General features: G+C 58.1%; 10 protein-coding genes across 10 annotated transcripts; 6 read left to right on the top strand and 4 right to left on the bottom strand.

Moving 5' to 3' along the window:
• Positions 1 to 19: 19 nt before the first annotated feature.
• On the bottom strand, positions 20 to 3,588 carry L226DRAFT_576220 (uncharacterized protein; the record flags this gene model as incomplete). Its single annotated transcript, XM_067685316.1, has 11 exons — positions 20 to 163; positions 233 to 510; positions 599 to 977; positions 1,039 to 1,297; positions 1,354 to 1,975; positions 2,027 to 2,153; positions 2,214 to 2,606; positions 2,677 to 2,929; positions 3,085 to 3,258; positions 3,376 to 3,444; positions 3,509 to 3,588. 11 exons carry the CDS (start codon positions 3,586 to 3,588, stop codon positions 20 to 22), a joined length of 2,778 nt encoding a protein of 925 aa, XP_067529234.1.
• Positions 3,589 to 3,767: 179 nt separating this feature from the next.
• On the top strand, positions 3,768 to 5,726 carry L226DRAFT_495400 (NMD3-domain-containing protein). Its single transcript, XM_067677516.1, has 3 exons — positions 3,768 to 4,018; positions 4,071 to 4,575; positions 4,633 to 5,726. Exons 1-3 carry the CDS (start codon positions 3,880 to 3,882, stop codon positions 5,654 to 5,656), a joined length of 1,668 nt encoding a protein of 555 aa, XP_067529233.1. The 5' UTR covers positions 3,768 to 3,879; the 3' UTR covers positions 5,657 to 5,726.
• A 3,114-nt stretch (positions 5,727 to 8,840) lies between these two features.
• On the top strand, positions 8,841 to 9,719 carry L226DRAFT_473053 (uncharacterized protein; the record flags this gene model as incomplete). The annotated part of the gene is made up of 3 exons (XM_067676502.1): positions 8,841 to 9,290; positions 9,375 to 9,451; positions 9,530 to 9,719. The coding sequence occupies 3 exons, from the start codon at positions 8,841 to 8,843 to the stop codon at positions 9,717 to 9,719; spliced, it is 717 nt and encodes a 238-aa protein (XP_067529232.1).
• A 760-nt stretch (positions 9,720 to 10,479) lies between these two features.
• On the bottom strand, positions 10,480 to 12,098 carry L226DRAFT_495392 (kinase-like protein). The gene is made up of 5 exons (XM_067677515.1): positions 11,946 to 12,098; positions 11,721 to 11,864; positions 11,499 to 11,656; positions 11,192 to 11,432; positions 10,480 to 11,131 (listed from the first exon to the last, which is right to left on the bottom strand). The coding sequence occupies exons 1-5, from the start codon at positions 11,995 to 11,997 to the stop codon at positions 10,530 to 10,532; spliced, it is 1,197 nt and encodes a 398-aa protein (XP_067529231.1). The 5' UTR covers positions 11,998 to 12,098; the 3' UTR covers positions 10,480 to 10,529.
• L226DRAFT_540470 (HET-domain-containing protein) lies at positions 12,093 to 14,807 on the bottom strand. Its single transcript, XM_067681879.1, has 3 exons — positions 14,571 to 14,807; positions 13,585 to 14,514; positions 12,093 to 13,519 (listed from the first exon to the last, which is right to left on the bottom strand). The coding sequence occupies exons 2-3, from the start codon at positions 14,509 to 14,511 to the stop codon at positions 12,353 to 12,355; spliced, it is 2,094 nt and encodes a 697-aa protein (XP_067529230.1). The 5' UTR covers positions 14,512 to 14,514; positions 14,571 to 14,807; the 3' UTR covers positions 12,093 to 12,352.
• A 4-nt stretch (positions 14,808 to 14,811) lies between these two features.
• On the top strand, positions 14,812 to 16,297 carry L226DRAFT_540469 (uncharacterized protein). Its single transcript, XM_067681878.1, has 2 exons — positions 14,812 to 15,706; positions 15,894 to 16,297. The coding sequence occupies exons 1-2, from the start codon at positions 14,949 to 14,951 to the stop codon at positions 16,195 to 16,197; spliced, it is 1,062 nt and encodes a 353-aa protein (XP_067529229.1). The 5' UTR covers positions 14,812 to 14,948; the 3' UTR covers positions 16,198 to 16,297.
• A 1,478-nt stretch (positions 16,298 to 17,775) lies between these two features.
• L226DRAFT_317302 (uncharacterized protein) lies at positions 17,776 to 18,515 on the top strand. The gene is made up of 3 exons (XM_067673855.1): positions 17,776 to 17,870; positions 17,922 to 18,414; positions 18,479 to 18,515. Exons 1-2 carry the CDS (start codon positions 17,855 to 17,857, stop codon positions 18,281 to 18,283), a joined length of 378 nt encoding a protein of 125 aa, XP_067529228.1. The 5' UTR covers positions 17,776 to 17,854; the 3' UTR covers positions 18,284 to 18,414; positions 18,479 to 18,515.
• Positions 18,516 to 18,736: 221 nt separating this feature from the next.
• Positions 18,737 to 20,262, top strand: L226DRAFT_576214 (uncharacterized protein; the record flags this gene model as incomplete). The annotated part of the gene is made up of 2 exons (XM_067685315.1): positions 18,737 to 19,915; positions 19,987 to 20,262. 2 exons carry the CDS (start codon positions 18,737 to 18,739, stop codon positions 20,260 to 20,262), a joined length of 1,455 nt encoding a protein of 484 aa, XP_067529227.1.
• Positions 20,263 to 20,478: 216 nt separating this feature from the next.
• On the bottom strand, positions 20,479 to 23,018 carry L226DRAFT_540467 (atypical/ABC1/ABC1-B protein kinase). The gene is made up of 6 exons (XM_067681877.1): positions 22,666 to 23,018; positions 22,223 to 22,358; positions 21,799 to 22,170; positions 20,998 to 21,748; positions 20,917 to 20,927; positions 20,479 to 20,859 (listed from the first exon to the last, which is right to left on the bottom strand). Exons 1-6 carry the CDS (start codon positions 22,900 to 22,902, stop codon positions 20,549 to 20,551), a joined length of 1,818 nt encoding a protein of 605 aa, XP_067529226.1. The 5' UTR covers positions 22,903 to 23,018; the 3' UTR covers positions 20,479 to 20,548.
• Positions 22,899 to 26,474, top strand: L226DRAFT_617371 (uncharacterized protein). Its single transcript, XM_067687025.1, has 8 exons — positions 22,899 to 23,435; positions 23,492 to 23,575; positions 23,637 to 23,852; positions 23,916 to 24,080; positions 24,140 to 24,264; positions 24,318 to 24,387; positions 24,441 to 24,867; positions 24,921 to 26,474. Exons 1-8 carry the CDS (start codon positions 23,108 to 23,110, stop codon positions 26,350 to 26,352), a joined length of 2,847 nt encoding a protein of 948 aa, XP_067529225.1. The 5' UTR covers positions 22,899 to 23,107; the 3' UTR covers positions 26,353 to 26,474.
• The last annotated feature ends 297 nt before the right edge of the window (positions 26,475 to 26,771 follow it).

Genomic DNA, 26,771 nt, shown 5'->3' with positions numbered 1-26,771 from the left:
TACAGTCAACAAGAATTACTCAGTGTAAGGCATCCGCGACAAGCTCGAGTATCTCCCGCACAGTCTTTGCGACGTTCGCAACGTCCTTCGCAATCGGCTGCCACGTCGGCCCATATCGGGGTTCCGCAGCGATCGCCTTTGCGATGACCTCTTCCTGCTGCTCCTGAAAACGAAAGCAACCTGGTCAGCATCACGCACATACACTATACACCCCTCCTAAACGGAAACGCACCTTGATCCCGTGCTGCCGCTCAAACTTGAGCCACCATGCCCAGATGTCACCCCAGGTATCGCTCGGCTGCTCGCTCGCAGCGACGGCGCGCCCGAACCAGTCCCGCGCCTTCTCGATCTTGCGCTCCGTCCAGAACAGCCGCGCGACGCTGCACAGGACCCACGGGTCGTTCCCTGCCTTCCGGAGCGCATCCGCGGACCGTGCCTTGCGCGTCGGCCGTGGCTCCGACCAGATCGCCAGCGACCACAGCAGGCCAGACGTAGGGCACTCTTGCAGGCCTGGCGAGCGAAAATCACCACAACCATAGGAGGGTTCGTTCAGTTAGTAACGCGTGCATGGTACGTGACTGACTCGGAATACACTAACCTCGTGCGAGTACGGTCTTGGCCTGGGCGACGCCCCCACTGCGCTCTTCGACGCCAACGGCTTCGGCCCAGAGGACGTCGTTGCCCGGATTTGCCAGCCGGGCCTTGTCGAGGAGCGCGCGGGCTTTGATGCTCTTATTGTCCGCTTCCTCGAGCCGGCTGGCGAGGATCCAGAGGTTGACGTCTTTCGGACACGCCTTAATTCCTGCTGCGTACGCGGCACGCGCGGCGGCGAGGTTTCCCTGCTGTTGATGGATCTGTCCTTGAATCATGTACAGCTTGGCGAACTTGGGGTACTTCTTGATTGCAGTGGCGAGAGTCTCGAGGGCGTTTGATAGCTGGCCCTGCTGTCGCTCGAATACTGCGGACTTCATCCAAATCTGTGCGTGCGAGCAGAGTCAGCGTCCACTATCACTGCGAATACGGTGGAGGACGACTTACCCTCTGGGTGTCCGCGACGGTTCGTGCTCGCACGAGCAGCTCCCGGGCGACGCCAAGCTCGCCGTTCTCTGCCTCCAACTTGACAGCGGCCAGCCAGATCTGCTCGCTCTCGGAGTTGGCAATGAACGCCCGCTCGAGAACCTCGCGAGCGGCGGGCACGTCGCCTGCCAACCACTTCTCCTTGGCCCACATGAGCCACAGCACCTCTGCCTGTGGGCAGTGGTGGACGGCTCGTTCCAATATAGCGTTGAGTGACTCCCTGAGCACGATCACATTAGCAACTACAAGGCTAAAGTTAGTGAACGTATCGCATACCTCGTCCCGCGCGCCTTCTCCAAATCGGCGGCCTTCCTCCACAAGCTCTTCTTGTCGGGGAACACCCTTAGCGCATACGCGAGGATCGCCCTGGCGGTGCCGACGTTGCCCTTGGCCTCGGCCGCCTCGACGTCGCTCGTCCAGGTATCGAGCCGGTCCTCCTCCTCGATGTCCATCGCCACCGTCGCCTTGATGATGGCCTCACACGTCCGCAACGCACCTTCGTTCTCGCACCGCTCCGCCTCCTTGAGCCACTGTTCGCGCGTAAGCAGAACCTGGTGCCGCCGGAGCTCGCGCACACCCGCCTCGATCGTCTTGTCGACGAGGGCGAGCTCCTTCTCGCGCTGCTCGTCGGACTTCTCCGTGGCGTATGCCTCCTGCTCGAGCAGCCGCCCTGCTGCGATCCAGATCTCGTGGCTGGTGGGGATAGCTTTGCGTGCTTTGTTGAGCACGGCTTTCGCTTTATCGGGTGTCTCGAGGCGTGCGAGCGCGAGCCAGAGCTCGACGGACTGGGGGATGACTTCGACGGCGCGGGAGAGGAGGATGCGAGCGTCAGAGGCAGAGGACTCGAGATTCACGGTCTCTTTCCAGAGACGGACCGAGTTCGGGATGTGTTCGAGCGCTGGAGACAGAGTCAGCATTGGGTGGGAATCAACCACGCACCAAGACTCACCCTTGCGCAGTACGCGTTTCTTCGCCTTGACGTCGTGTTCTAGATCGGCGGCGGCGAGCCAGATCTTCACGCTCTGTCCAACGTGTTGGACGGCATTTGCTAGTATGACCTTCGCATCGTCGTTGTTCTGGAGACGCAGAGTAACATGAGAAATGTGAAAGCAGAAGATAAGAGGCTTGCTACTCACATGCAGTCGCGCGGCCTCAAGCCATACGTCTTCGCTCTTCGCGCACTGCTCACAGCCCTGCTTGATGAGTTTCCGCGCAGCGACCATCCGGCCGGCATGCTCCTCCAAACGGGCCGCGGCGATCCATCCGGGGGAATGCTTCGGGTTAGACTTGACGAGTGAGTCGAAGAGCATGCGCGCGCGCTTGATGTCACCAATCTCTGCATCGGTCTTGAGCACGACGCTGTCCAGAGAGGTGAGATAGCCCTTGGGATCAATGGAAGTTTGCAGTCCAGACGTTGCAGTGCCGGAGACTTGGTCAAGCTTGAGCGAGAGGATCTTGTCGCGCGCCTGGCTCATCTCCGCAAAGTTCGTGAGGGTACCGTTGTCCGCCGGGGTCTCAAAGCCCCCCGTCTGCGTAGGTGAGAACGATACAATCACAGTCAGCAATGTAGTCACAACTGTTAGTTATGACTGTACGCACCTCTTGCTGGCGGGCATCGAGCGAGGTTTCATACTCGGCGCGGGCTCTGTCTCCGACAATGACACTGTCGGACACGACGAATGACCTCTCATCCCGTTTACGCTTTTTGCGCGTGAGATTGCCCACCTCAGGAATGCTCTCCCATTCTTCGTCTGTGACGACGGCAAGACCGCGCTTGAGGTCTGCGAACTGTTGTTGGATCTTGGGGCGCTCCGCGCGCACCTTGGCCATCTCCTCGTTCTCGCGCGCTTCCCTGAAAACGCATATGCTGGTCAGCATGCCGCGGAATGATGATGACCGGACGTTCGGGGACAACAAGAACCAAGGGTATTGCCGAGTGGGGAATGCGAGTCTTGTGACGCTCGACGGATTCTGTGGCGAACGGCCGGGAATGAGATGAAAACTGACCTCCTTGCCCTTCTCCTCGCATCCATATTCCTGTCCACCAGTTCGTAGATGCGATCCGCCTCCTCGTCGTCGGCCTCGTATGTCGTTCCAGCAAAGAGTCCATACTCGTTGTCCGGGTCCTGGAATTGGTCCGGATCTACGTCCGGCTCTTCTCCGCGTCGTGCCTGCGCCTCGCTGTGGGGTTCAGAGACTGGTTAGCTATGTTTCGATGAACGTTGCGCGCTGCACGGCGAAGCTGCGCGTACGAAGGGGCAGCGGCGCGCTGGGAAGAAGAAGGGGAGGGGTACGTACGCAATTGCCTCTGCTGACGGACCCTCGCGCGCAGGACCAATATCAGACCGGGTGGTAAATCCTGAAGCCCTGTGGGATCATGAGAGAAACTCGGTTAGTGGACTGTCTGAAGCCGTATTTCGCGGGGACGCACCCTCGTCCGAGACCAGCGACGTAGGAGGCCGGGGCGGGCATGGACAAGAACGCGAGCTTGTTTGGTTTGTCGCTCGCCATGTTGACTGCAGTGTCCGAGAGGCTTTGAAGAGGGAGAGAGGGTGGTCGTGGTGGTCGTAAGTAAAGAAGTAACAAGTACAGTAACTGCGGCCTGGGGTAACAGATAGACGCCAAACACATGATTAGATAAGATGGCAGCTAATCCTCTCTTGTTTTTCAGTCAGCATCGTCCTCGATCTGACCAAGACCTTGGATCGAGATATATATCTTCTCCTTTGACCACTACCTTCTTCAGACTCGCATTGCTCCAACTTCATCTGCTCCGACATCTCGCCTGCTCATAGGAACGCGATGGAGTTCGTTCCTGCGCCCGCGGTACATCGAGTCCTATGCGCAGATTGCGGTACGCCAATAGTCCCCAACTCGGCCAACCTCTGCGTCGCTTGTCTGCGGAATACGGTGGATATCACAGAGGGAATCCCAAAACAAGGTGTGTATCTCTGCACGTTTCGATCGCCCGCGGCATCTCAACTGCGCACCAGCTTCCGTCTCCTTCTGCCGGAATTGTGAACGCTTCCTGTCTCCACCTTCCAGCTGGACGATCGCTCAGCCAGAATCACAAGAACTCCTTGCGATCTGTCTCAAGAAGCTCAAGGGTCTCAACAAGGTCCGCCTTACCGAGGCGCACTTCATCTGGACCGAGCCTCATTCAAAACGCCTCCGAGTGTCCCTCACAATCCAGAAGGAGGTCCTCACCGCCACCATCCTCGAGCAAGTATTTGAGATCGAGTACCTCGTCCAGCACGGGCAGTGCCCAGATTGTGCGAAGCTTGCTGCCAAGAATACTTGGAAGGCGTTGGTGCAGGTCCGACAGAAGGTTCCGCACAAACGGACCTTCCTCTTCCTCGAGCAGCTCATCCTCAAGCACGGCGCGCAGAAGGACACGATCTCGGTCAAGGAGGTTCGCGACGGGCTTGACTTTTTCTACAGCTCGCGCAGTCATGCCCAGAAAATGGTGGAGTTCCTGACGGGCGTGGTTCCTGTGCGGTACGTACTCGAGTTTCTCTCCATTCCAATGCAAACTCATATGGACGAGTTGTGCAGGTCAAAAGCGTCGGAGCAGCTGCTTTCCGCGGACACACACACCAACACGGCAAATTTCAAGTATACCTACTCGGTCGAGATCACGCCGATCTGCAAGGATGACTTGGTTTGCATCCCGCCAAAGCTCGCGCGGCAGCTGAGCAACATCTCGCCACTGACGCTCTGTGTTCGTGTCGGCAACTCCCTGCACCTGCTCGATCCCGCTACGCTCCAGTTGTGCGAGATCACGTCGCCGGTATACTGGCGTACACCGTTCGAGTCGCTTGCGAGCATTACGGACCTGCGGGAGTTCACCGTGCTCGACGTCGAGCCGTCCGGACAGACGCGCGGCAAGTGGGTGCTCGCGGATGCGCAAGTCGCGCTCTCGGGCGCGTTCCGCTCGCACGGTGTGGGTGGGGACGAGGACGGGATGGACTACGAGTCGGCGGGCGGGGAGCAGATTTTCCACACGCGGACGCACCTTGGCGGGATCCTGCAGCCCGGGGACTCGGCGATGGGGTACTTTTTGACGAACGCGAACTTTAACTCGGACGACTTCGCGAATTTGCCGGCGCATCGGGTTCCGGACATTGTGCTGGTGAAGAAGGCGTATCCGAACCGGAGGAAGAAGAACAAGCCTCGGGCGTGGAAGCTGCGGAGCATGGCGAAGGAGGCGGGCGAAGAGGGCGAGACGGGCGGCGGTCGGGGCGTGGTCGGGCGTATGGGCGGACGGGACCAGAAGAAGGTGGAGGAGGACTACGAGTTGTTCTTGCGAGATCTGGAGGAGGACGAGGAGATGCGTGGGGCGGTGAACCTGTATCGGGCGAAGGACCAGAAGGCGGGCTCTGGACTCGCGGGCGGGAAGACGAGGCGGAAGGGCCAGTTCGACATGGACGTGGACGAAGCGGGTGCAGCAGCAGCAGCAGCAGCAGCAACAACAGCACCGGAGGCGACGGACGACGAAGAAGAGGAGGCAGACTTCCCGGACGTGAAGCTGGACGACCTGCTCGAGGATTTCGACGAGATGACACTAGAGGAATCATGAGGGCCACTGTCTGTATTCGTACTCTAGTTTGTAGCGCTATCAGGCTGTTCTATATCAAACCTGTAGACCTACATAGTCCGAGTTGTGACACTGACTGCCCGCGGGCTGCGGGTGTTGAAACGCGTGACGCGACGCGACGACGCTCGGTCACGTGCTGGGGCCAAATAAGGCCACACGCGTCGGTGTGGTTGGCGAACGCGCTGCCTCTCGCGATGACCGACGCCCTCGGCATGGCGACAACGGACCCAAAGGCGACGACCGCTGTCCCGACGAACAACAAGCGCACTCGCTCACAGACTACTCTCGAAAGCTTCTACTCCTTCAACCCCGCCGCCTCGCCGCTCAAACAGGCCCGCCGGAATGTTGCCGCTAACGAGCGCCCCCCGCACCCGCACAAGTCGGATCCACCGCCCCCGCCGACGCTCTCATCGCCATCGCCGTCGCCATCGCCATTGCCATCTGGCGCCGACGACAACGCTGCTCACGACGCCATGCACGACCAGCATCTCAAGCGGCCGCCCTCGCCCGCCACGGATGCTGCTCTCCTCCGCGAACGCGACCCCAAACGGCCGTGCCACGGTATATTTCCTCCGCCCAAGCCGTCCTCTCTCCCTCCAGAGCCGTCCACGTCTACCGCCCTGCCAGCCAGAGCAAAGTCTGTCCCGCCCCTCTCATCTAATGCCATTCCTTTGCTCGATCTCAACAATGTTCCGCCCTCTCCCCGCCGCTCTCCCACAAAGTTCCGCATCGCTTCTGTCCCTCGAGAGCTACCACCTAGGTCCCCTTCTCCTACCCCGGCTGTCGTACCCGACACGCATCCGTCTATAGTCCTTCCGCTCCCGCCCAAGTCCCCGACGTTCTCCTTCGATCAAACTACGCCTACTCCTCACCCGCTAGACGATGTCATGACTCCCATGTCCCCGCTTACACCTCTGCCTTCCACCATGGATAATACTCTACATGACTTGGATACTACCTTTGATGCAGATGCTACCCCCGTCCCTAAGCCTCCGCAACACTTCCTGTTTCCTCCACTACCTCCTCCTCCTCCTCCTGCCTTGGAACCGACTCCTCAGACCTCTGTGGCTCCCGCAGTCGCACAGCAACCAAAGCCTGCGTCCAGGCAGAGTACGAGCTTTATACCTAGAGCGAGCGGGGTCAAAGCACGTATGAAGCCGAAAGGTAAGCCCGGTGCGTCCACCTCCGCTGCTGCTGCCGAGCCTGCTCCCCTCTCCAAGAAGGTCAAGAATCCGCGCGAGAGAGACAGGAAGAACAGCTTGCTCGGAGGGCTCATGGCGTCCGCCAAGCCGACTCCGGCTCAGGCGTACAAGCGGGCGCGCTCTCAGCCCCCGACTCCGTCCTACCTCTTGCCCACGACAAGTTCGGTTGCGAGGACATCGCCCGTGAAGCCTCCCGCTGTTGTTTCCAGGCCAGTTCCTCATTCCAGGTCTGCGTCCAAGGGACCGCCGGCGGTGCCCCAGCACAAGTCAGATCGACCACCAAAAACATTGGAAGATATATCGGAGGGAGCCGCGGAGACCTTGGAAGTCGAGAAACCTTCAGAGACGTTGGAAGGTGTACGTGAGGGACCTTTAGAGACGCTTGAGAGCCATCCGGACGGACCGCTGGAGACGTCTGAAGTCAAGTCAGGGCGAGAAGGTACGTGATTGGACTTTTCACCGAGGCGTTCTGTTCCTCACGTTGTAACTAAGTAGACATAATAGGTACTCAAGAAGAACCCTCAGGCTCGGAGCCGCTTACACCGTTGACCGATGCACCGTCCGAAGTAGACCCCGACGAGCGACTCAATAAGCATGTGGAAGACGTTGTGTTCTCTCCACCAGACGTACCAAGTCAGCAAGTTGAGAATGATGGTCAGCGGATGGAGGAACCAGAACTGGACCAGGCACCCAATTCAGAACCTCCACCTCCACCTGCTACAGGCCCCCCACCGCTTACTCTCAACTCGAGCCTCTCGACCCTTACCGAGGCTCTCGAGCGACTCAATGCCCCTCCACCATCACGATCGCAAACTAGCCTTGGATTCCATCGTGCCGCACCAGGCACGTCGGACTTGGACGATTCGCGTGCAGGTGATGCAAGTACTGGTGCCGACGGTTTGACAGGGAGCGGAGGAAGAGGTGGGAGGGGAGGCCGCGGAAGAGGGCGTGGACGCGGAGGGAAGACATCGACGCTCGAGAGACCCAGGCCTGGCACTTCGATGTCAATGAGCTCTCTTCCGACAGCCGCGTCGAAGGGTAAGGCTGTTGCAGCCCCCGATTCGACCCCAGGGCAGAAGAAGCTGAAGCAGACGACGCTGATGCTGCCTCCGCCCGTACCCGGGAGCACGAGGACGACACGACTGAGAGCAGCAGCGCTTGCCGCTGCGAACGCCGCCTCGTCCTCCAGCCCTGCTGTCTCGAGGACACCTGCGAAGGAGGGCGGAGTGTTACGCCAGGGTGTGCTCACGCTGGGGAAGCCTCGTAGCACGGGTCCATCTAATTCTACGCCGGTGCTGGTGGCGGGCCCCAGTGCTGCCGCATCGTCAATGACTACCTCTTCGAAAGCACCTTCAACCTCCACGTTAACCAATGTGGCCCCGACTTCGACATTCCTGAAGCCTGGAAGCACGCTCGCGAAACCCGTTTTTGGCCTTGGCGGGTTGGGCGTTGCCTCTGGCTCGTCAACGAAGACTCCGGTCACGACTAAGGTGTCGAGGCTTACGGCGATGCGAGGACGGTTCGGCGGGCCACGAGTCACGCAGCGTGTCAGCAAGGCCAGCTCGCTGCCTGTTGTCGTGGGGAGCCCCGTCAAGGGGGGCAAGGCGCGCTCGGCGATGGACGTCGACCTTGCTGAAGACGACCTCGGGGCTGGAGGAGATACGATGTTCGTGGAGGAGCCTGATGCTGAGGGCGACGGCGAGATGTCGACGAAGGACAAGATTGGCGAGTGGCTGAAGAATGCGAGCAAGGACGTGCTGCGCGATCTTGGACACCTGTCTGACGAGGACGAGGACGGCGACGGACCGGCCAACGGTAACACGTCTCTCGATCACAATGGCACCGCCCTGGCTGGTGCGTCTGGACCTGGACCGTCAAGTAATGCGGTGGACGCGGATGGAGAGGCAGAGAAGGCGAAGGCTAGGGAGAGGGAGGCCAGGCGGAATGCTAGTCGGCGCGCGAGCATGGCGAGCCACTTGCTGTCGCAGAGCCTGTCTGCACTCCCGAGCACCCTCACCCCGGACAAGGCCAAGGACGTCAAAGGCAAGGGACGCGCCGTGAGCAGTACATACCCTGCCGCTGTGGCGACGCCAACGGCCAAGGACAAGGACGAAGGCGCGGACACGGATGACAGCGGCAAGAAACCCGCTGTGCCTCCCGCCCCGCGCGCGCACGCTACGCGGCTTGCGACTGGGGCGCTCTCGACGCCGCCAAATGCGTACAAGGAGACAGGTCACAGATCGGCCGCCAGCCAGGAGGGGAGCGGGAAGGGGAAGGGGAAGGCTGGTGCTGAGGAGAGCCCAGCCAAGCTTGCGGTCCTGAAGGATTGCAGGATCTTCGTGGATGTGAGAACTGATGAGGGTGACGATGCGGGCGGGCTGTTTGTGGAGATGTTGGAGGGCTTGGGGGCGAAGGTTCGTTTTGGATGTCTCGTCTGGCATACTGATCGTTTAGCATGCTATGGTGCGCTGATATTTCATCCTTCCTTTCCTTTGCAGATGGCGAACAGAGTAGGCTCGCGATGCACGCATGTCGTCTTCAAGAACGGGCTGATGAGCACGCTGTCGCGATACAAGTACGCCATTTTATCTGGTCAAGTGCACGTACGCTTTCGTTCCGACGCTGACAGACTGCTTGTTTGGTTGTTCTACAGGCTCCTGAGCGACCCGAAGCCGCATGTGGTCGGTATAGCATGGGTCGTCGAGTGCGCCGAGCAGTGCAAGAAGGTCGACGAAAGCCCTTTCCGTGTCAACCTCGACCTGGTCAATGTCGCCGGTGTCAACAAGGTTTGTGTGGATTTTCTTCAGACTTTTGGAGAATGTCATCCGCTCCTCTGGCGCTGACGGATGTCATGTTGAACCACAGAGACGCAAGTCGTACTTGCCCAAGCATGTCTCGCCGGTGAAGATGGCCACGGCTACTTCGCCGACATCGTCGGACTCCGCTCGTGCTGGCGTAGGGACGATGCTCTCAATGGGCATTGGTCTCGGCGGGCCTCCGCCACGGAGTTTCCCCGGGGGCTCTGATTTCGTGGTTGCTCCAGCAATGGCGGTGGGTGATGACGGTGACAGCAGTATGCCTGGAGGTGCTGGTGCGGCTGGAGAGGACGGACTGGAGCATCTGCCCCCGCTGGAGAGGGCGCGGAGGCGAAAGAGCATGTTGCCGGGCAAATGATCACGCATCATGCTGTGGTGTTCCCTCGTTAGGTCTTGAGTATAATGTGTATGTTATGGTGTCGTTCTGCCTGCTACCGCCGCTCGCGTCGCTTGTCCGGGATTGGCAAGCTAACACGGCGGCATTGCAGGCTTTTCACCGTCGCACCTTCGGATCTCGCTCACAGGAGTGTAGTTACATTAACGTCTATAGCACTGATCGAGTACGCCAGAGAGAGCGGGAAAGACGAAATTGCGGAGAAGAAGTCGCGGATGTCGTGGTGGTGGAGAAGCACGTCCCGGAGACACTCACGAGGGGCCAGCGCATTTCTGCATGCTGTTGAATGATGTGATGCTACGTATAAAATGTTCGCCACACAACCATGTAAATTGGCGCAATCGGTCGTGCCCCCCCCCCCCCCCCTACCCCCCCGGAAGAGGAAGATAGATTGTGCTCGAATTCAGGTGTGGCTACAGTTAGCTATCTATGTTACATGCGCCTCAAGCTAGTTCCATGAGCACTTCGGGATCGTTATCAGACGATAAGAATTCCCGAGCGGGGGTCGGAAGGCTCGCCAGTTTCTGCAGACCAGGGTACTGCAAGATCACGTCCTCTTCTCTAGGCACGGCGAGCAGATCTTCCTGCGGGATACTCCATACGGACTCCCACGAGCAGGGATTGTTGAAAGGACCATAATCATCATATATGGATGTGAAACACGGCCACGATACGGATCGAGGGTAGCTTGCTGACCCCGCCGGGCTCAATTTGACCGGCTGACCTCCGCGAACGAGGCCAACATTTGTCCTCGGATCATCGCTTCGCTGCACGGAAGACGTGGATCCTTGACCGCGTGTCATATCAGCGAAAATCCTCTTCCAGTAGTCGTACTGGGGAGTCTCCTCGTACTTCATGGCCCGGCAGTACTCCAGGAAATTTCCAAACGCAGCTGGCCAGCCGTGACAGAGCGCGGCCCCGGACCAGGATCGCTTGCTCTGATAGACTTCAGCAGTAGTTCTCAGGATTTGCCATGGGAGGCTACCTCTCAGTAGCCAAAGAAGGGCGTAGGCGAGCGACTCCAAGTCATCTCGACGAGAGGGGGCTGCAGGAGTCCGACGTCAGGAGTGAGCACGATAGCAATAACTAGAGAGAGTTCACGTACAGTGATGCAAGTGAATGTTGAGACTGGAAGTGTGTCGGTGTCCCCGAAGGCGGGGAATACCGCTGTCTGGTTTATGCCGACCAGTTGACGGGTTCACATACGACATGCAGAACCCAAAGTCGATGAGGTAGATCTGCGTCGCGGATGAATCTCGAGTCCCTGGTTGTCCGAACATCATGTTCGAGAGGCTAATATCGCAATGTACTATTCCTTTCTTGTGGACGTGTTCGAGCACATCGAGCTGAGATCAGAACAGGTCCTTTGATTAGTGGCGAGCGGTGAGACAGGATGATATGAGATCACACACCATCTGGTGGGCAATCGATGCCAAACCATCCAAGGTAAGCTGATGGCCTCCCGGAGATACGAAGTATGAGTAGAGGTCGGATTCTAGACGCTGCATAGCAAGGTACTCGTAGTATTGTGACGATCCAAAGGCGTATATACGTGGAATGCCGGGATGTCCTGCGGGTTGAGATGTATCAGAACAGTTCTCCAGTACTATAAGTATTCAAATAACTCGTCGGACCTTGGAGAAGAACAAGTGCGCAAGTCTCATGACATAGCAGAGGATGCATTGAGGGTTCCTCTGGGAGGCGTACGGTGCGAACTCTTTTGAGAGCCATATTCATGGCCCCGGGGCCATTCCCCACCCTTGCTGCATATACCCTTCCTGTGAGATGGTCAGTATGAAGTCGGACTACTTGTGGCACTAACGGTATTGCCGTGGTCGTACTTCGAGAGAACGACTTACCGTAAGATCCTGCGCCGAGCGGCTCTGAGTCGTTGTCGTAATAGATGTGCATGTCTGAAGTGGAGATGTTTTACGTGTGGATTTTCACTGCGTAATGGTACTGTTCATCTCGGGAGTAGAGTGTGGGTATTGCGAGACTTTGGGTTACGGTGCCTATGATATATGGTCGAGCTATGGTGTGGTGGCGGCGTGCGCCGGTAGCCCGGCGTCCGTGGCGGGCGGACTGTGGGAGCTGCATCTCGGGCCACAAGATTCAAGATGGTACCGCTTGCATGGTAGGCATTGAACCCGAGAATTATCATATCCCGTTGTAGCCTCCTCGCAAGTACACTACTCTATCACTAAATGTCATGTACGGTAAGCTCTTGTATCAACACTAATGATCTACTCGGAATCGTTCTTGTCGTTCAGTGTAAATTGACGCTTATGCTGGGATTCAAGCCGCGGGCCATCCTCGCGAGCTCGAGCTTAGCCTGCACATCATCACCCCTCTGGTGCTCCACTAACATCTCCTCGTAAACACGCCCGCGTAGTTGTAATTCAAGGCAGTACGACTCCGCTGAAGGCCAGCGCGTGAACGTCAGTTGGATCGTTCGGTTGTGGTCTCCGAAGCAGTGCGAACCGTTCTTCCACGTGCTGATGTGGTAGGCAGAGCATGCGACGCCATGCGAGCGCTGTGAATATTCAGAGCTCAGAACTGGGACTTGAGGGGATAGGAAGGCAAGGGGTTCCTTGGCGGGGCCGTTGGCAGGCCAAGTCACCTGTGGACTGCTGAACGGATGGGGATTCGGCGGTGGAGGTGCGAGGTTGAATGGTGGAGTGCGGAATGGTACTGCGTTGGGTGGTGGTGGAGCAGTTGAATCAGGGTTCTCGGTCTGCCCTTCAGGATGCATGGAGGATGTGTACGCCGCGACGTAGTCGGACATGGACTCAGGGAGGATAGTGGCTGTGGCCCAAAGCGGTACTGAAGCACAGCGGCCCAGTTTGATCTCGAAGGACTCGTTGCGCTTTGGATGCCAGAAGGTGAGAAGGAGAGGTTGAGTAGGGTTAGAGGCAGAACGGCGTTTCTGGGTGCACTGGAAGCCGTAGCGGCTAGGCCCGATGTCTATCCAGTCGGGGACGAAGAAGCCCTTTGGCTCGGAAGCGTACAATCGCATCCAAGGATGTGCGACGTGGGGCGGGCGATGCATGATATAAGTCTCCCCGCTTTCTCCATGAGCCGAGGGACTACGGGAGGGTTGTCCAGGCCGCCCTGCATGCGCCTGGTTCAGCATGGAGAGGATAGTGAGCATATCAGGACGAATGGCCATGAGTCTGTGGACGCGGTGCTTCCTTCGTTCGAGTACTCCAGAGGGGCTCCGAGGAGAGGGCTGCCCATCCCAGAACGAGGCACCGACGTAGTACTGGGGTAGCGACTCATCCGAGGAGCGTCGACGACGTAATACGAGTCCCATGCAAGATCCAGAGCCGTCTTGGCAGGCAAGTACAGCTAATCGGTACACATCGCCTTCGACGTTTACAAGGACGAGGTGACAACGGACACCGTAGCTAGTGACAGCCATCTCGCGTGTCATCTAGGCAAAACATCAATCCAACATCAGTCGGCGTCCAAAATGCAAAGACAAGAGAATGCCCTCACGCGTGCTTCCCGGGCAGGAATAGAGCAGGATGCAGATGCGAGCTTCATGGCCTGGCCTGGAGAGATGGGAGACATGTTCGCAGCGTGACGAAACTCGGCAGGAGACGGTGCGAACAAGAAGTTTCCCGGTTCCTGAGCATCGCGCACCAAGCCAACATGCGACATGACTTCGGGTCCAAACGTCTCTCCCCAGGCAAACAGACTCTGGTCAGAGCAAGATCTCATAATCTCTTCCTGCAGTCGACGGAAGGCGTCCGTGCCTTCACCGTAAAGAGTCGCCATGTTGATGCCAAATATGCCCATCAGACAGTACGCCTCATCTTCCGGTCGTGTTGTTTGTCGTCGAGAGGCCCAGGACATGCGGCGAGCAACGCTCACGGCCATGACGTCTTTGGAGAACGTCAGAACCTCTGCGTCAATGCCGGTGATGCCCTGAATGTCTTCCGCCAGGAGCGCCTTCGTCCCGAGGGGAGTCCAGTCGGCGGACATGAAGAGGAGAAAGCGGGGGGCGATGAGCTCCTGGAGAGTCCACCCGCGAGTGAACCAGCGGCTACTGCCGAAAGTCTCGCGCCGGTACGTGGCCGGGACATCGTGGAGGTAGGCGTAGCAGATGGAGGCGAGGGCGTACCACCGGAACATGGAGTTGATAGCTTCGGAGAGCTCGGCGCTGCTGGTCTTGTCGATGCAGCAAGTATCGATCCAGATCCACTTGAAGCCGTTCGCTCTCGCCACTCGGCAGGCAGACCGGATCTTGTCCGAGACCCGTCTGTCGTCGAGCGAGGCGCCTCCCGCGATGAGACTTTGGATTTGCTGGAAGCTCTGCTCCTCTCCGAACCAGACGTGCGAGAGGGCGGCGTAGCCGCCTGTGACGGCCTCTGGCCCACTGAAGTATTGGAGCTTCAGGTGTTCAGTGGAGAGCAACCACATGGTCTATGAACAATGATGATGAGCGATCGGTCAACGGCTTCGAGCTTGCGTTGACTTACTGGTAGATTAGGTGGGCGTGAAAAGCAGCTTTGTGCTGTCACAGATTGGGAGGATGCCTGATATATGTATCTGCAGGGACTCGAGCATAGCCCCGAGAACGTAAGTAGATTCACGGACACGGTGGGGGCTGTTCATGGACTGCCTTGAATGAACCTTCTGCGTACTGCCCCGAGCAAGCCTCGAGGCGACGTGCTCGTGCGACATTGACCAGCTATTGGCACGATGTGAGGCTATGTATCTGAACAAGAAAGGGTGCAGAGAAGGAACGCTGAGGCGCCCGGCAAAGGGTGACTGTGGAGCACGTGGTCGACGCGTACTCGGCGAGTCGGATCCGCCACTGCCACTGCTCTTGCTCATCGTCTTTCGCTTGTACTTTCATGTCTTCCTCCGCCTCCTCCTCCTCCTCATCCTCATCTTCATCTTCCTATCAGTCACAAGAACCACCACCACGCCAGGAGCTCTGGTGGGACCGCCTCCCCTCCCTCAAGATCGTCCGCCCGCCCAAGGGGCCCTTTTCTCCCCAAGTCGACGAGCGCTGCTTCACCTTCTGCAGCCAGAGCATTTCCGGACGCATACACGGCCAGGACCCCTGGTGCCGCTCCATCTGCTTCCGCCGCGTCTTCAAGCACGAAGTCGAGCGCGTTCTCTCCCACCATCGCACCAAGACTGTCACGCAGGCTCCGGGCAAGAAGCCCGTCGTCGAGATCAAGGATGTCGTCGAGGCCGTCCCGCTGAAGCACCCGCTCCCCCCGGAAGGGCAGAGGTACAGCGGGTGGCTTGCTATGCTCATGGGCGATCGCTTCGGCCGTCCCAGTGGCAGCGACCAACATGCATCCGCCGACGACCACACCCACGACCACGACCAGGCACAGGCGCATGTCCAGCGGGAAACAAGGTATTGGCAGGAGGGGTGGTACCTCTGGTGGTCAGGCAGCCGCTGGGCCGCCCAGGAGAAGCTCGACCTCATGCGGAGAGACCTCGAGGGCCAGTCAGAGTGGCAGCGCCTCAAGGACAGGCGCAACGACGAGTGGGCACGCGGTCTGCCACCGCCTGGGCTTGAGGAGAAGGGCCAACAGGCTCATGACGTGCATCCCTTTGAAGATGTAGGGAACGCACCCCCGTTCCCGGACGTAACGTGAGTGCTCCACTGCTCACCTCTTCCCCGTATACGAGAGCGATTCGACAGTCTCGTTCAGACTCCGTGGCTTGACGAGGCTTGCGTGCCGCATGCACGTCTGCTCACGATGTGCTGTATATTGCAACGCACCCTCCAAATCTCTCCTACTTCATACTCGATGGTGCTAATCAACCCTCTTATACAGATCGCAATCCATACTCCTCCCTCTTCCCATTCCACCGACTTCCCTTCCCTCGCTCTACACCGCGCTCCACGACTCTGTCCAGCCCGCACTCGCCCCCGCCGGCCGCGTACTAGCGCTCGTCGCCGAGAGCCCGCACCGCGAGCTCTTTGAGCGCGTCTGGGAAAAGGCAAAGAGCGACGAGCCGCGCAAGCTGCTCGTTGTCGCATGGGGAAGGGTGAGGGAGAACTTCTTTGGGGGCGAGGGTGAGGGCGAAGGGCGCGGCGGGGAGGGCAGCAGGGGAAAGGGCAAGGATGAGAAGCGGTGACTTGAGGAGTCGTCGTATACGGACGGGATATACATAGACTTGATCGTGCTGGTATGTGCGAATATAATAGTGTGTTTTATTGCGAGGAAGCGGATGCGTGATATCAACTACTTTTCCGCATGATGAGCAATCCCTTCTCGTACTCGGGGTGCGCTTCAGGCTTCTAGGAGCGACTCGGGCACTCGTGCAAGAGGGTACCATGGTGTTCAGCCGCGTACTCCCGTATGGGTGAGATTGACGTCCAAATTGCCGGCGGGGCAACAAAGCAGGCGGTCGTCTGGGATAGTCCGGAGTGCAAGATGTCGGAGTGTTGTTGTCAGGACTCGGTGCGTTGATGGAGCGGCAGCGCGAATGCGGAATGTGCAGACGGTAGTGGGATGGATAGCGTCCCATCGGGGAGGTGAAATTTCTAGGCGGAGCGTGGTACTCACTGGCAGAAGGGACCGTACGGGATCTCCGAGAAGAGCTGACGCGGACGGGGACGACCGCAGCATGTGGAGAACGTGCGAAGCAGTCAAGGCAGAAGACAGAACTGTATAGCGTCGTGCTTCCGGTACACAGTACTCTAAACAAGTAGAAGGAACCTATGAGCGATGTCAGTAAACGGCCAACAGCAGAAACACAGATGCAATGAGAGAATCAGGAGTGTCAAGTTCTGGAGCACGCCCTCCTCCATGGGAGGAGGTATATCTCCCTGAAGAAATTCATATAGAAGGCATCATGTAGCGAACGCAAGGTGTGAAGAGACGTACCTGGCACCCAACGACGCGTCCCATCCCATGACCTCCCACCAACCCATCGAGGACGAGGAGAGCGAACGAGCGAGCGTTCAGAGCGGAAAAAATAGCGCGTCACAAGGACGGCGCGGTGGAGGAGAGTAAGCCCCATTGTGGTACCAGGCGCGAGGCCGGCAACCGCATAACTGTGTCTATGAGCAACGAAATGCCCGCAGCACCCCCGGCAAGGCGATCGCGCTCGTCTCTTCGCGCAGGTCGCAAGGGGCGCCGCGGGCAGCAGCCCTCGCTGGGCCGAGCTCTCCCCTGCGCGCGCGAGGGCGAGGGGAGAGACACGGGCACCGGCGGTCGCTCGTCCGTCCGCCGTGCTTGGGGGCGGCGCTTTCCAGGATAGACGAGGACGTGGACTGGCTCTCCGGGGACTTTCCCCGCAGCTGAGGACGACTGGCCGCGAGTGCGACCGTCTGTGCGTGGGCTGCGACCGCGGTTCTTCCTCACCGCGCTCTTGCTCAAAACTTTTGCGCCAGCGTTATATATCCACCGTTCGAGCTCCGACTGTAGGTTTTGATCGCGGCCAGGTCAACATTCGGACTCCGCTGGCTGTCCGTCTTTCGGCGACCAGTCCGCTACTGTCCCCAGACTAGGGCATCCTTCATAATGTGGCCTCTCCAGATTCCTCCTCCCTCTTTGCTCCTCACGTTCGCTGCATTGCCATGTAGTGTGTACCAGTGTCATCCGGCTTGCGCTGCTCTAACTGGTGCTTAATATGAACGGGCTTCGTGTTCATCTGCAGCCCAGTACGCGTGCCCATATAGATATCAGGCCCTCTATGCCGATGACGGTGATTACTCTCACGAGCCTCGCGAGCTAGCCATGGAGAGGTACGGCCACGAGATTGGGATGGGATTGTTCTTTTGAATGTCATGCGGCCTCTCCGGGGTACGTACTGCGCCTCTTGCAGTACTGATAGACTGAAGACTTCCTTCGCAGAACGAGGATTGCGAATCGCGAAGATGAGTGCGTGGTACATCTTCAGCGCACTCGGGTTCTACCCCATCGCCCTGTCTCCGCCGAGTATCTCCCACCTGCGAAGCAATTGCTCGTGGTCACCTCCGGCGCCCAAGAACCTGTACATCAAGAGCGTGAGCGTGGATAGGAAGAAGCTTGCCACCCGGGTTCGAGATGAGCGAGACGCCGTGGACATTGGCCTCGAGTACCTTGGTGAGTGTGAGCCTCCGTGGACGTTGAGGACTTTTCTGTTTGTTGTAGGCGAAGGAGGAGATGAGGTACGAGTATGTCGAGCTGTCATTTCAAGGAGTTGGTGTAATGCTGCCACTCACGACTTCCGTTGATGATTGTAACGAGCTGTGTTTAGACTTCTGTCGGTCCATCTCAAATTTCGGCTCCACACACACACTCGATGGTGTGACCTTGGACGCACGCTCGGCCACTGTGCATACAAGAACGCGTAGTTCACAGATAGGTGCCAACCATAATTCACCCATCATGACTTTCTTTGAGAATGTCGTGTACATCGCTCAATCGAGATGCTATATCGTCCGTCCAATGATGGCAAGCAACACATCATAGAAGACCAAGAACTCTCATGTCCATCAACGCATCAGGCTGCGGCTCATCGCAGATGCGACGTGGTTGTCCGTGATGCAACGATATAAAGTTGACCAGTGCGGACTCGCCGCTTGCAACTCTTGAACTCTTTCCATACCCTCGGACGGCGGATACATATGCACGGTGGGTGCTGTGTTCGACCCATAGACTTGATTAGCTGACTATGTGCTCTGAAGATGCCGACGGAACCAGCCCTGAACCTCGACAGTCTACTCCTCATCATGTCGCTCTCCGAACGGCGTGAAATCTCTGTGATGATGAAGACTTGCAAGCTCCTGCACGGAGAAGGTTCCAAGTTCCTCCTGAGAGGCTCTCTTCGTCTGCACGCCCATGACAAGATCAGTTCATTCGTTGCGTTCATGACCGCCCCCCAGCAATCCCATCGATTCCATAACTCCCTCAACGTAAGGCTCGATCCAGCAGCTTCCCACTCACCCAACGCCATGGATCCGCTGGTAAACTTCTTCAAAGAATTTGGTCACCTCCTGCAGTTCCATACGTTGAACATCTCGGGTCTCCATGGAGCTGAGCGTATCCTGCAATCGTTTCCCGACCTCCGCACGGCTTTGTCAGGTGTCCGCTACATAGGCCACCTCAGAGTCTTGCAGGCAGGCCCACTCACGACACAGATGCTCAAAGATATGCGTGGAGAAGTAGCGCGAGTCACCGTCGACCTTGCTGGCTTTGATGCCTTCGGCGACGATACGCCCCCCGACGGCACGGAGACTAATCCTGCTCTCCTCCTCCGCCCCTTCCGTGAATGCCTGCGGTCCTTCAGAGGCAGTGGGTTCGCCGGAGACCTCGGTAATTGGAGGAGCAATGAAGATATCACATTCCCACACGTACATACTCTCAGCCTCGGAAAGCATGACCCTCTTAACGTCCCTCACTATGCGCACGCATTCCCAAACATCACCAGCCTATCTACCGGTATCCGTCACCGCTACCTCTCCTGGTCAAGGATGCCACTCGACGAAGCCCGGCCTCTGCTCTTGGGATGGAGGCGGGAGAGCAAGTCCAAGCAGCTAGTGCATGGGGCCTGGTCTGCGTTGGCACAACTGCACGGGACCCTCCCCGACCTGTGGGTCCTCGGACTCGACTGCGAGGTGGAGCGACTTACGCTCACCATTTGCGAAAGTCGCCCATGGGATCCCGGCATGCTCGCGGACGTTCTCCACGACTCGCGAGGAGCCAAGTACCTCGACTTGTACCTGGAGCCCCCGATAGCAGCCGAGTCGTCTCAGGACATCGTCTCGGTCCTCGAGCAGTTCTCCGGGAGCCTACAAGTGGTGCAGGTCAGCCTTCAGTTCCACCGGAATAGGCAGGATGGCGTCGTCGACGTCAGCGCTATCCTAGTGAGTTTTTACTGACTATTGACATTACGCCTACATTTTCCCGGACATTTTGTGGCTGACTTGCAAGAAAGGACGCGTTGGTGAAGATGGTAGAAGTCCTCCGCCTCCGCTTCTTTGCGGTCTCCATCATGTGCGGGGCGATGCCGGACATGTATCTCCTGGGCGGGAAGGACAATCCAGGGACACGAGCTGGGGCCTTCCTTTGGAAGTTCGATGTGCCCGCGTTTGCTGACCGCCTTACGAATGCCGATCCCTCCCTTCATGGGCTGCAAGTCAGGCTCAGCGGGCGGGGACCTCTCGAGGTCGTGCAGCGTGGCGACAAGCTGCCCATAGACGTTCTAAGTTGAATTGTTCCGCCCTGACCTGTGCGTGTGGCCTTTTGCATCAACATTCGGGTGATGTGTATATTGACTCTAACTCGTTCCTCCAAGGAGTGTCCCGGAACTTGAAGAGGGGCTCGGCCTCCCGTCGTGGCGCCCAGTAGTTTGCGGTTATAGTACTAGTATACCCACCCGTGACGAATCCCACTTTCGATTCACGCACCTCCGGCTGGGGCGAAACTCCCGTATAGGTGACGGACGCTGCCGACGTGGATATACTGAGATTATGATTCCAAAAGTAACATACAGGCATCTACCCCTCGAAAGCACCCTGCTGCACGTCGAGCCCAAAGTTCGACTTTGCAAAATTGCGCATCGTACGTTCGAGCTCGTCCTCGAAGCTCTCGCCCTTGCGCCCGAGGCGGCGCGCGACCCACTGCCGGACCTTCGTCGCCCAGAACAGCACGTCGATGGAGAACATGACCGAGAGGAAGATGAGGTGGTTGAAGAGCTCGCGGATGCGCTGGACGAGGGACAGCTGGTGCGAGGTGACGAGCGAACGCGAGGCCCAATAGGCGGTTATGCGTATCCGGTTCACGGGCGAGGCGAACAGCTGGTTGTTCCCTGGGGGAAGTCATCGTCAGCTCAGTTTGTGAGGTCACGGAGCATAAATTCACGCACCCTGTACGATCCTGTTAGATAGAAAGAGAGCCGTTAGTCAATCGCACCGACTCTAACATCGACGTGACCAACAACACGCACCGCATATTGCGCCCAATGAAGATGAGCTCCTTTGGCATTCTGTCCGTATCCTGCAAGAACCCTTTCAACTTCTCCTTCATATACACGCCCCGCTCATAGTCGTCCATCTTGTCAAAGTCCGGCGTGTCCGTCTCCTTGAACCGCACGGGTCGCATCAGCGTCGCGCTCGCGAACAAGTCTGGCGTCCCAATCCCCCACTCCTCCGCGACGCTCTTCACGACGTTGAAATCCGCGCTAAGGAGGCCCTTCCACAGCTGCGCATACTGCTGCTGGAAGCTCGCGGATAGTTGCACGTACAGTCCGTGGTCGAGCAGGACGAACTGTGCCTGGCGCTGCCGCGCCCGTGCGGGGTCGGGGTGCGGCCGGATGATGATGTTGCCGGGGTGCGGGTCGCAGTGCACCCAGCCCCAGTCGAAGATCTGCGCGCTGAAGAGGTCGACCATGGTTTGCATCACCCACTGGGCGCCGCCCTTGAGCGTCGGGAAGCGGTCGGCGGGCAGCGGAGGGGGACTCGAGGAGGCGGAGGAGTCGTCGCCCATGAGGCGTTGGATTCCACGACGGTCGCTGAGGCGGACACCGTCGATCCACTCGGCGACCATGACCTTCTTCGTGGAGAGCTCGGGGTAGACTTTCGGGATGTAGACGCGGTCGGAGAGACGTGGTTCTTTCGAGACGAACTCGGCCGTGCGCAGAGCGTGCCGTGCTTCCGCCTCAAAGTCCAGTTCGCGGCGCAGATGGTCGTTGATGAAGTCTGCATGGTATGAGTATGGACGAGATACCGTCAAAGAGATGGAGACGTACCGACGGCGAAGCAGACCGGGAGGTGGAAGAGCCAGTGCTCATATATCCACATGACCACGCGGAACGCGCCGAGGTCCCACTCAACCTGCTTGCTGACGTCGGGCTTCTGGATCTTGACCGCTACCCACTGCTCAGAGCCGTCGGTAGTCTTGAGCTTGGCCCTGTGCACTTGCGCGACACTTGCGCTTGCAGCGGCTTGCTCCTCGAAGACGTCGAAGACGCCGTCGGGCCCTGCGGGAGGACGTCCGAACTCGGACCTGAACACATGTTCGATGGTCGAGTACGGTACCTGTGGTGCATCATCAAATAACTTGGCGAACTTCTCCTGCATGGGGCGTGGCAATAGTGCTGCGTTGTTGGCGAATGCCTGGCCTGGTCGTTGTTCGGTGAGAAGGGGGCAAGATGGAGATTCTCGGATACGTACCGATCTTGATGTAGAGACCACCATTGGAAGTGAGGAGGTCATACACTCGTTGGGCGACGCGCTCCTGGAGAGCGGGGATGCTGTCGGCCTTCTCGGGCCTAAAGTTGAGCTTGTAGTCGAGGGCAATCACGGCACACTGAAGAGGGTAACGTCAGCATGTGATCCAAGCGCGGTCGTCGTCGGTGAGAGGGTGCGAGCGTGGGTAGTGGACGTTTGGTTGAAAGTGTGAGTGCGCGAGACTCGAATAGCGACACTAACCCGCGAAGGACCTGCATCTCCGCACAAAGCAAGTCTGACGTCATTTGCGCGGGGAATTAGTTGTAGCTCGCGAGAGCAGCTCAAGGCAGCGAGTCGTGCTATCAATCAAGGCCTCTGTCGCCGTTTGGAACGACGGAGGGCAGACGACGTGGAAGCAGAGGATGAAGAGACCGAAGAGTACTCACCGTCCATGCGGTACGGACATTCCGGTTGATCGCAGAGGCGTGCAGTTCGCGATCAACCACATATGCGACGCCGACTCCAAAGAGCGTGAAGAGCGTCCTGCGGATGTACTTCTGCGACTTGGAGACCGTGCTGGCAGGTGCGGCGGCGGATGCTTCAGACGCAAATGTGCGTGTGTTGGATGCGGAGAACGAGGAGGTGAAGACGGGGCGGGGCGATAGACGGAGTCTCGCCAACATCGCGAGCGACGAGGGGGGTCCGGGTCCCGGAGTGGGAAGATGCGGGGCAGTCGAGGCAGTCTATGGGGAGGGCGAGGGCGAGGGCGAGGGCGAGGGCGGGGAGAACATGACGGCGCGGAGAAAGGCGACATGACGCGCTCCCCCGGCACCCGCACATAGGGCGCCAAACGTTCCTGACTTTCGACCACGACCTCCAGCGGTGGTCATGGATCTGCAACTCGGAAACAAGACACATGACTCGGGCCCGCGGAACAAAAAAGCACGTTACGCCGGCCCTGGAGACGACTCGGAGAAGGTCTTCACGGAAGAAGACGTTCAAGCGTTGCCCCAGGAGGAGCTCATTGCATTCCTAGACCATTATTCTTTCCTTTCAACGGATATGGTCAATTATGGCGTCTGGAAGCTCCTCAACGAGGCTCGCCCGACACTGTTCCGCACCCCCAACATGGACCTCGCGGCCGATACCGGGTTAATGAAGCTCATGGAGTCGCCAGGATCACGGCGACAGAATCTCGTCGCTTTCATGAACCATCGTCAGTGGATGTTGTTGTTCGCCGCCGGTTATCCATCCTCTGACGTTCGCACCCAGCCGTCCTCAGGGTGCATCATGATAGCACAGTCGCCACCAACACATCTAGCTATACCCGTTTTTCGAAGGAAAGCGAAAAACGAGGTGCGTTTCGGTACATCTCCAGTCTCATCTTAGTCTCACTGCTCCTCATGCGTGTCTCCAGCCGCTGAAGGTGCGTGGAAGGAGCCATATAGGGGTACAGCTGCAGACGCCCTTTTCGCCAACATAAAAAACCTCATGGGAGAGATTCATCCCAGGCCGTATGCACGATTCGCCGCGTTCACGCAGTCTTCGGGGACAGGCAAATCACGCGCAGTTGATCAGCTCGCAAAGAAAGTCCTTTGCATCCCTGTGACCATTGGTCTCTTAGACAGAGACGGTACGTCAGTTCCTGGCTACTGTTGAAGCTCAGCGATGCCGTACTAACTGGGCCCTCAAATAGCATTCCCTCCGGTAGACACGCTTGCGCGGAAATGGCTGCTCAGCGTCCCTGCAGACAAGGCTGAGTATGCGCAAATGGTTCAAGCGTTCTTGTATGCTGTTTTCTACGTCACGCACACGAAGTTGAAACAGGACATCGTGCCAGAGATCAAGGGGGATCTCAAAGGTATATGCGCTCTTGTTGGCTCATGCGTCGTTACCACAGTCCGCTGAACCTCCACTTAGGTCGCGAGCGAGTTGAGGCAATAGCGCGGGCGTTCAGGCAAAAGATGACACATGGGATGAAGTTCGGACAACACGGTTCATACCGCAGAACATTCTACGAGTCTGTGTACACGCAAGCGGAGTGGGTAAGTTGGACATTGATGCGACTAGTTTTGCCGCCACATGTGACACCTCTCAGGTTTTCAAGCACTGTCGAATGCAACAATCTCAAGATAGCCCAAGTAGCAGGATTGTAGTTGTGCAGGATAGTGAGTTAGCATTGTGTCACGAGCCTGATCCAGTGCATATTGATTAGTCACAGGTGGCGAGAAGACCATTCAGGATGCAGCGATGGCGTTGATCCAGTTGCTCAACGCCGTCTCCGACGCGGAGCCATGCATCATCCTTTCCTTTGATGAGGCTCACGAGCTCATGCCCGACCTCACCGACTCCGATCTCAGCCAGTGGTCTCGATTTGGAGAGCTGCGGCGAGCTCTTCGCGACATCGTTGGGCTCCCAATCTTCACTCTCTTCCTATCCACAACAGGAAAGCTTGAGCAGTTTGCTCCGCTCCCCAGGCTTAGTGGTTCAGCGCGTGTACTCAGTGGCCACTTCCGGATGTTTCCACCCATTATCACCACCCCGCTCGATGCCCTAGCGGAGCGCTTCCCCCTTCGCCAGACCACAAACCCGTGGACTTTGGACCAGGTTGCATCAACGCATCACATGGCTCTCCTGGGTCGTCCAATGTGAGTGTTTGCGCTTCGCTCCGTTTGACCCTGGTTGAATGTATATGGTATAGGTTTGCAGCCATGTACCGTGCAGGGGATCTCAAGTTCAAGACCAAGATCGTTGAATTCGCTCAGGACCGGCTGTTGGAGTCCAAGGTTCCCCTGAAGTGCAAACTAGACCCTGTCGAGAAGCTGGCCCTCCTGGGAGTACGCCTTCCTTTCAGTTTCAGGGTGCTCCGCCCATCACCGGAGGGCGTTCAGTTCCAACGGGAGCTGGTTTCTGACCACCTTCGGCTGTTGCTATATGCCGATGTTGGGTTTTCGAACGCGGTTACTGCCACCGCATCTGAGCCACTACTTGCAGAGGCTGCATACTCGCTTGGAGCGAAGACGCGATGGGAGTTGGGCCAACCGTCGAAGAACCGGCAGTCCTTCAGTTTCTACCTGACGCTTGCTATGCTCCTCGTCCAGGCCGGTCTGGACCTCGGCACGCGTGGAGAGATGCTTGGTGCAACGTTCTGCCTCGATGCGAGGGACTGTGCGACGACAGAACTGGAGGCGTCCTCCTCCGCAGAAGATGAGGAGACCTTCAAATCCGATGGTGGCCGCAAGCAGCGCATTGTGCCGATGTTGGGATTCCTACGAGCGCTCATTGGTCCCCAATACCTCGGAGAATGCCTGGAGAGTCTTCCGACGACCTTTCTCGAGGCCGATGAGCACAAGTTTCTCAAGGATGCCTTCGCGGATGGATACATGTACTTCAACCATTTCATCAAGATCTCCAGTATCGACATTCTCACACCAGAGATCCTGCTCCTTGCCATCTCGCGTGGTGCAGCCTTTATCTGCGCCGACGGCCAGAACGGCTACGACCTTGTGATCCCTTTCCTGATCGGCCGGAAGCTGATGAAGGACAAGGTGTCGGCCATCTTCATCCAGGTGAAGAACTCCAGGACGTATCGGGCGACACCACGCGCTCATCTCTTCAACGCCATGAACCCACGTCAATGTGGTCTCTTCCGAAAGGACAACCAGAGTCCACCCCCTGTCCTCCGCATGGTCTTCGCATTGGCATCGGACACATCTCTGGTGACAAAACGGCCACAGGGTGAGAAACACTCGTCACGGACGACCACCAGGGCGTCCAACTTCACAGCGTATGACATCTGGTTCGCCGGCGCAGACCGCACCACCTTCAAGGTCATCCAAAACGCGGACGAGGAGAAGGCGGTTCAGACGATCTTGTCGACGATGCGCACTCAACGGGACGTCTTATCTTTTCTTGCTGATGATGCTCAAGCGCAGGCGGGCATACGGCAGATGCAGCCGCTGGCGTCGACGGAGCGGGACCATCTGGTGAACTGGGTGGATATAGAGGATGACGGTGTGAGTGGAGGCGAGGACGTCGATGAGGATGGAGACGTTGATGAGGAGGACTCGGACGATGAGAGCGATGGCGGTGACAAGTCCAAGGCTGACGATGCTCGACACGGAGGTATCTGATCCCTCGGAGAGGAGGGGGAGGAACGATAGTGGATTGTTGAATTGTCTGTATTATAGTATCATGACGGAAGTACTGTTGAAGATACCGGCGGTCGCAATGGAACGATGAAGTGTGCACTGGCTGTTGTGAGAGTGAAGCCAGAGTCGCCATGCGCCGTGGGAAATTGCAACCGAGCCCGCCCCTCGTCCGCGGCGCCTGCGACTTGCCTGTACTCGTACTCCTCCGCCCATCTTCCTCATCTCCGAGGCCGCCTCCCCGACGACGACGGTCTCCTTCACTTACCACCACCCACGACCATGAGGCGCGCTGGCTCGACAAGGGCAACGTCCCCGACTAACACCACCTACTCCGGCATCTCCAACTACCGCACCGAGTCCTATCGTCCTCTCCGCGACACACCCTCCAGCCAATCCACCAA

The sequence above is a fragment of the Lentinus tigrinus genome (assembly GCF_003813185.1).
Source record: "Lentinus tigrinus ALCF2SS1-7 unplaced genomic scaffold L226scaffold_58, whole genome shotgun sequence".
NCBI classification, from domain to species: domain Eukaryota; kingdom Fungi; phylum Basidiomycota; class Agaricomycetes; order Polyporales; family Polyporaceae; genus Lentinus; species Lentinus tigrinus.
This window is presented reverse-complemented; position numbering and strand designations above follow the sequence as displayed.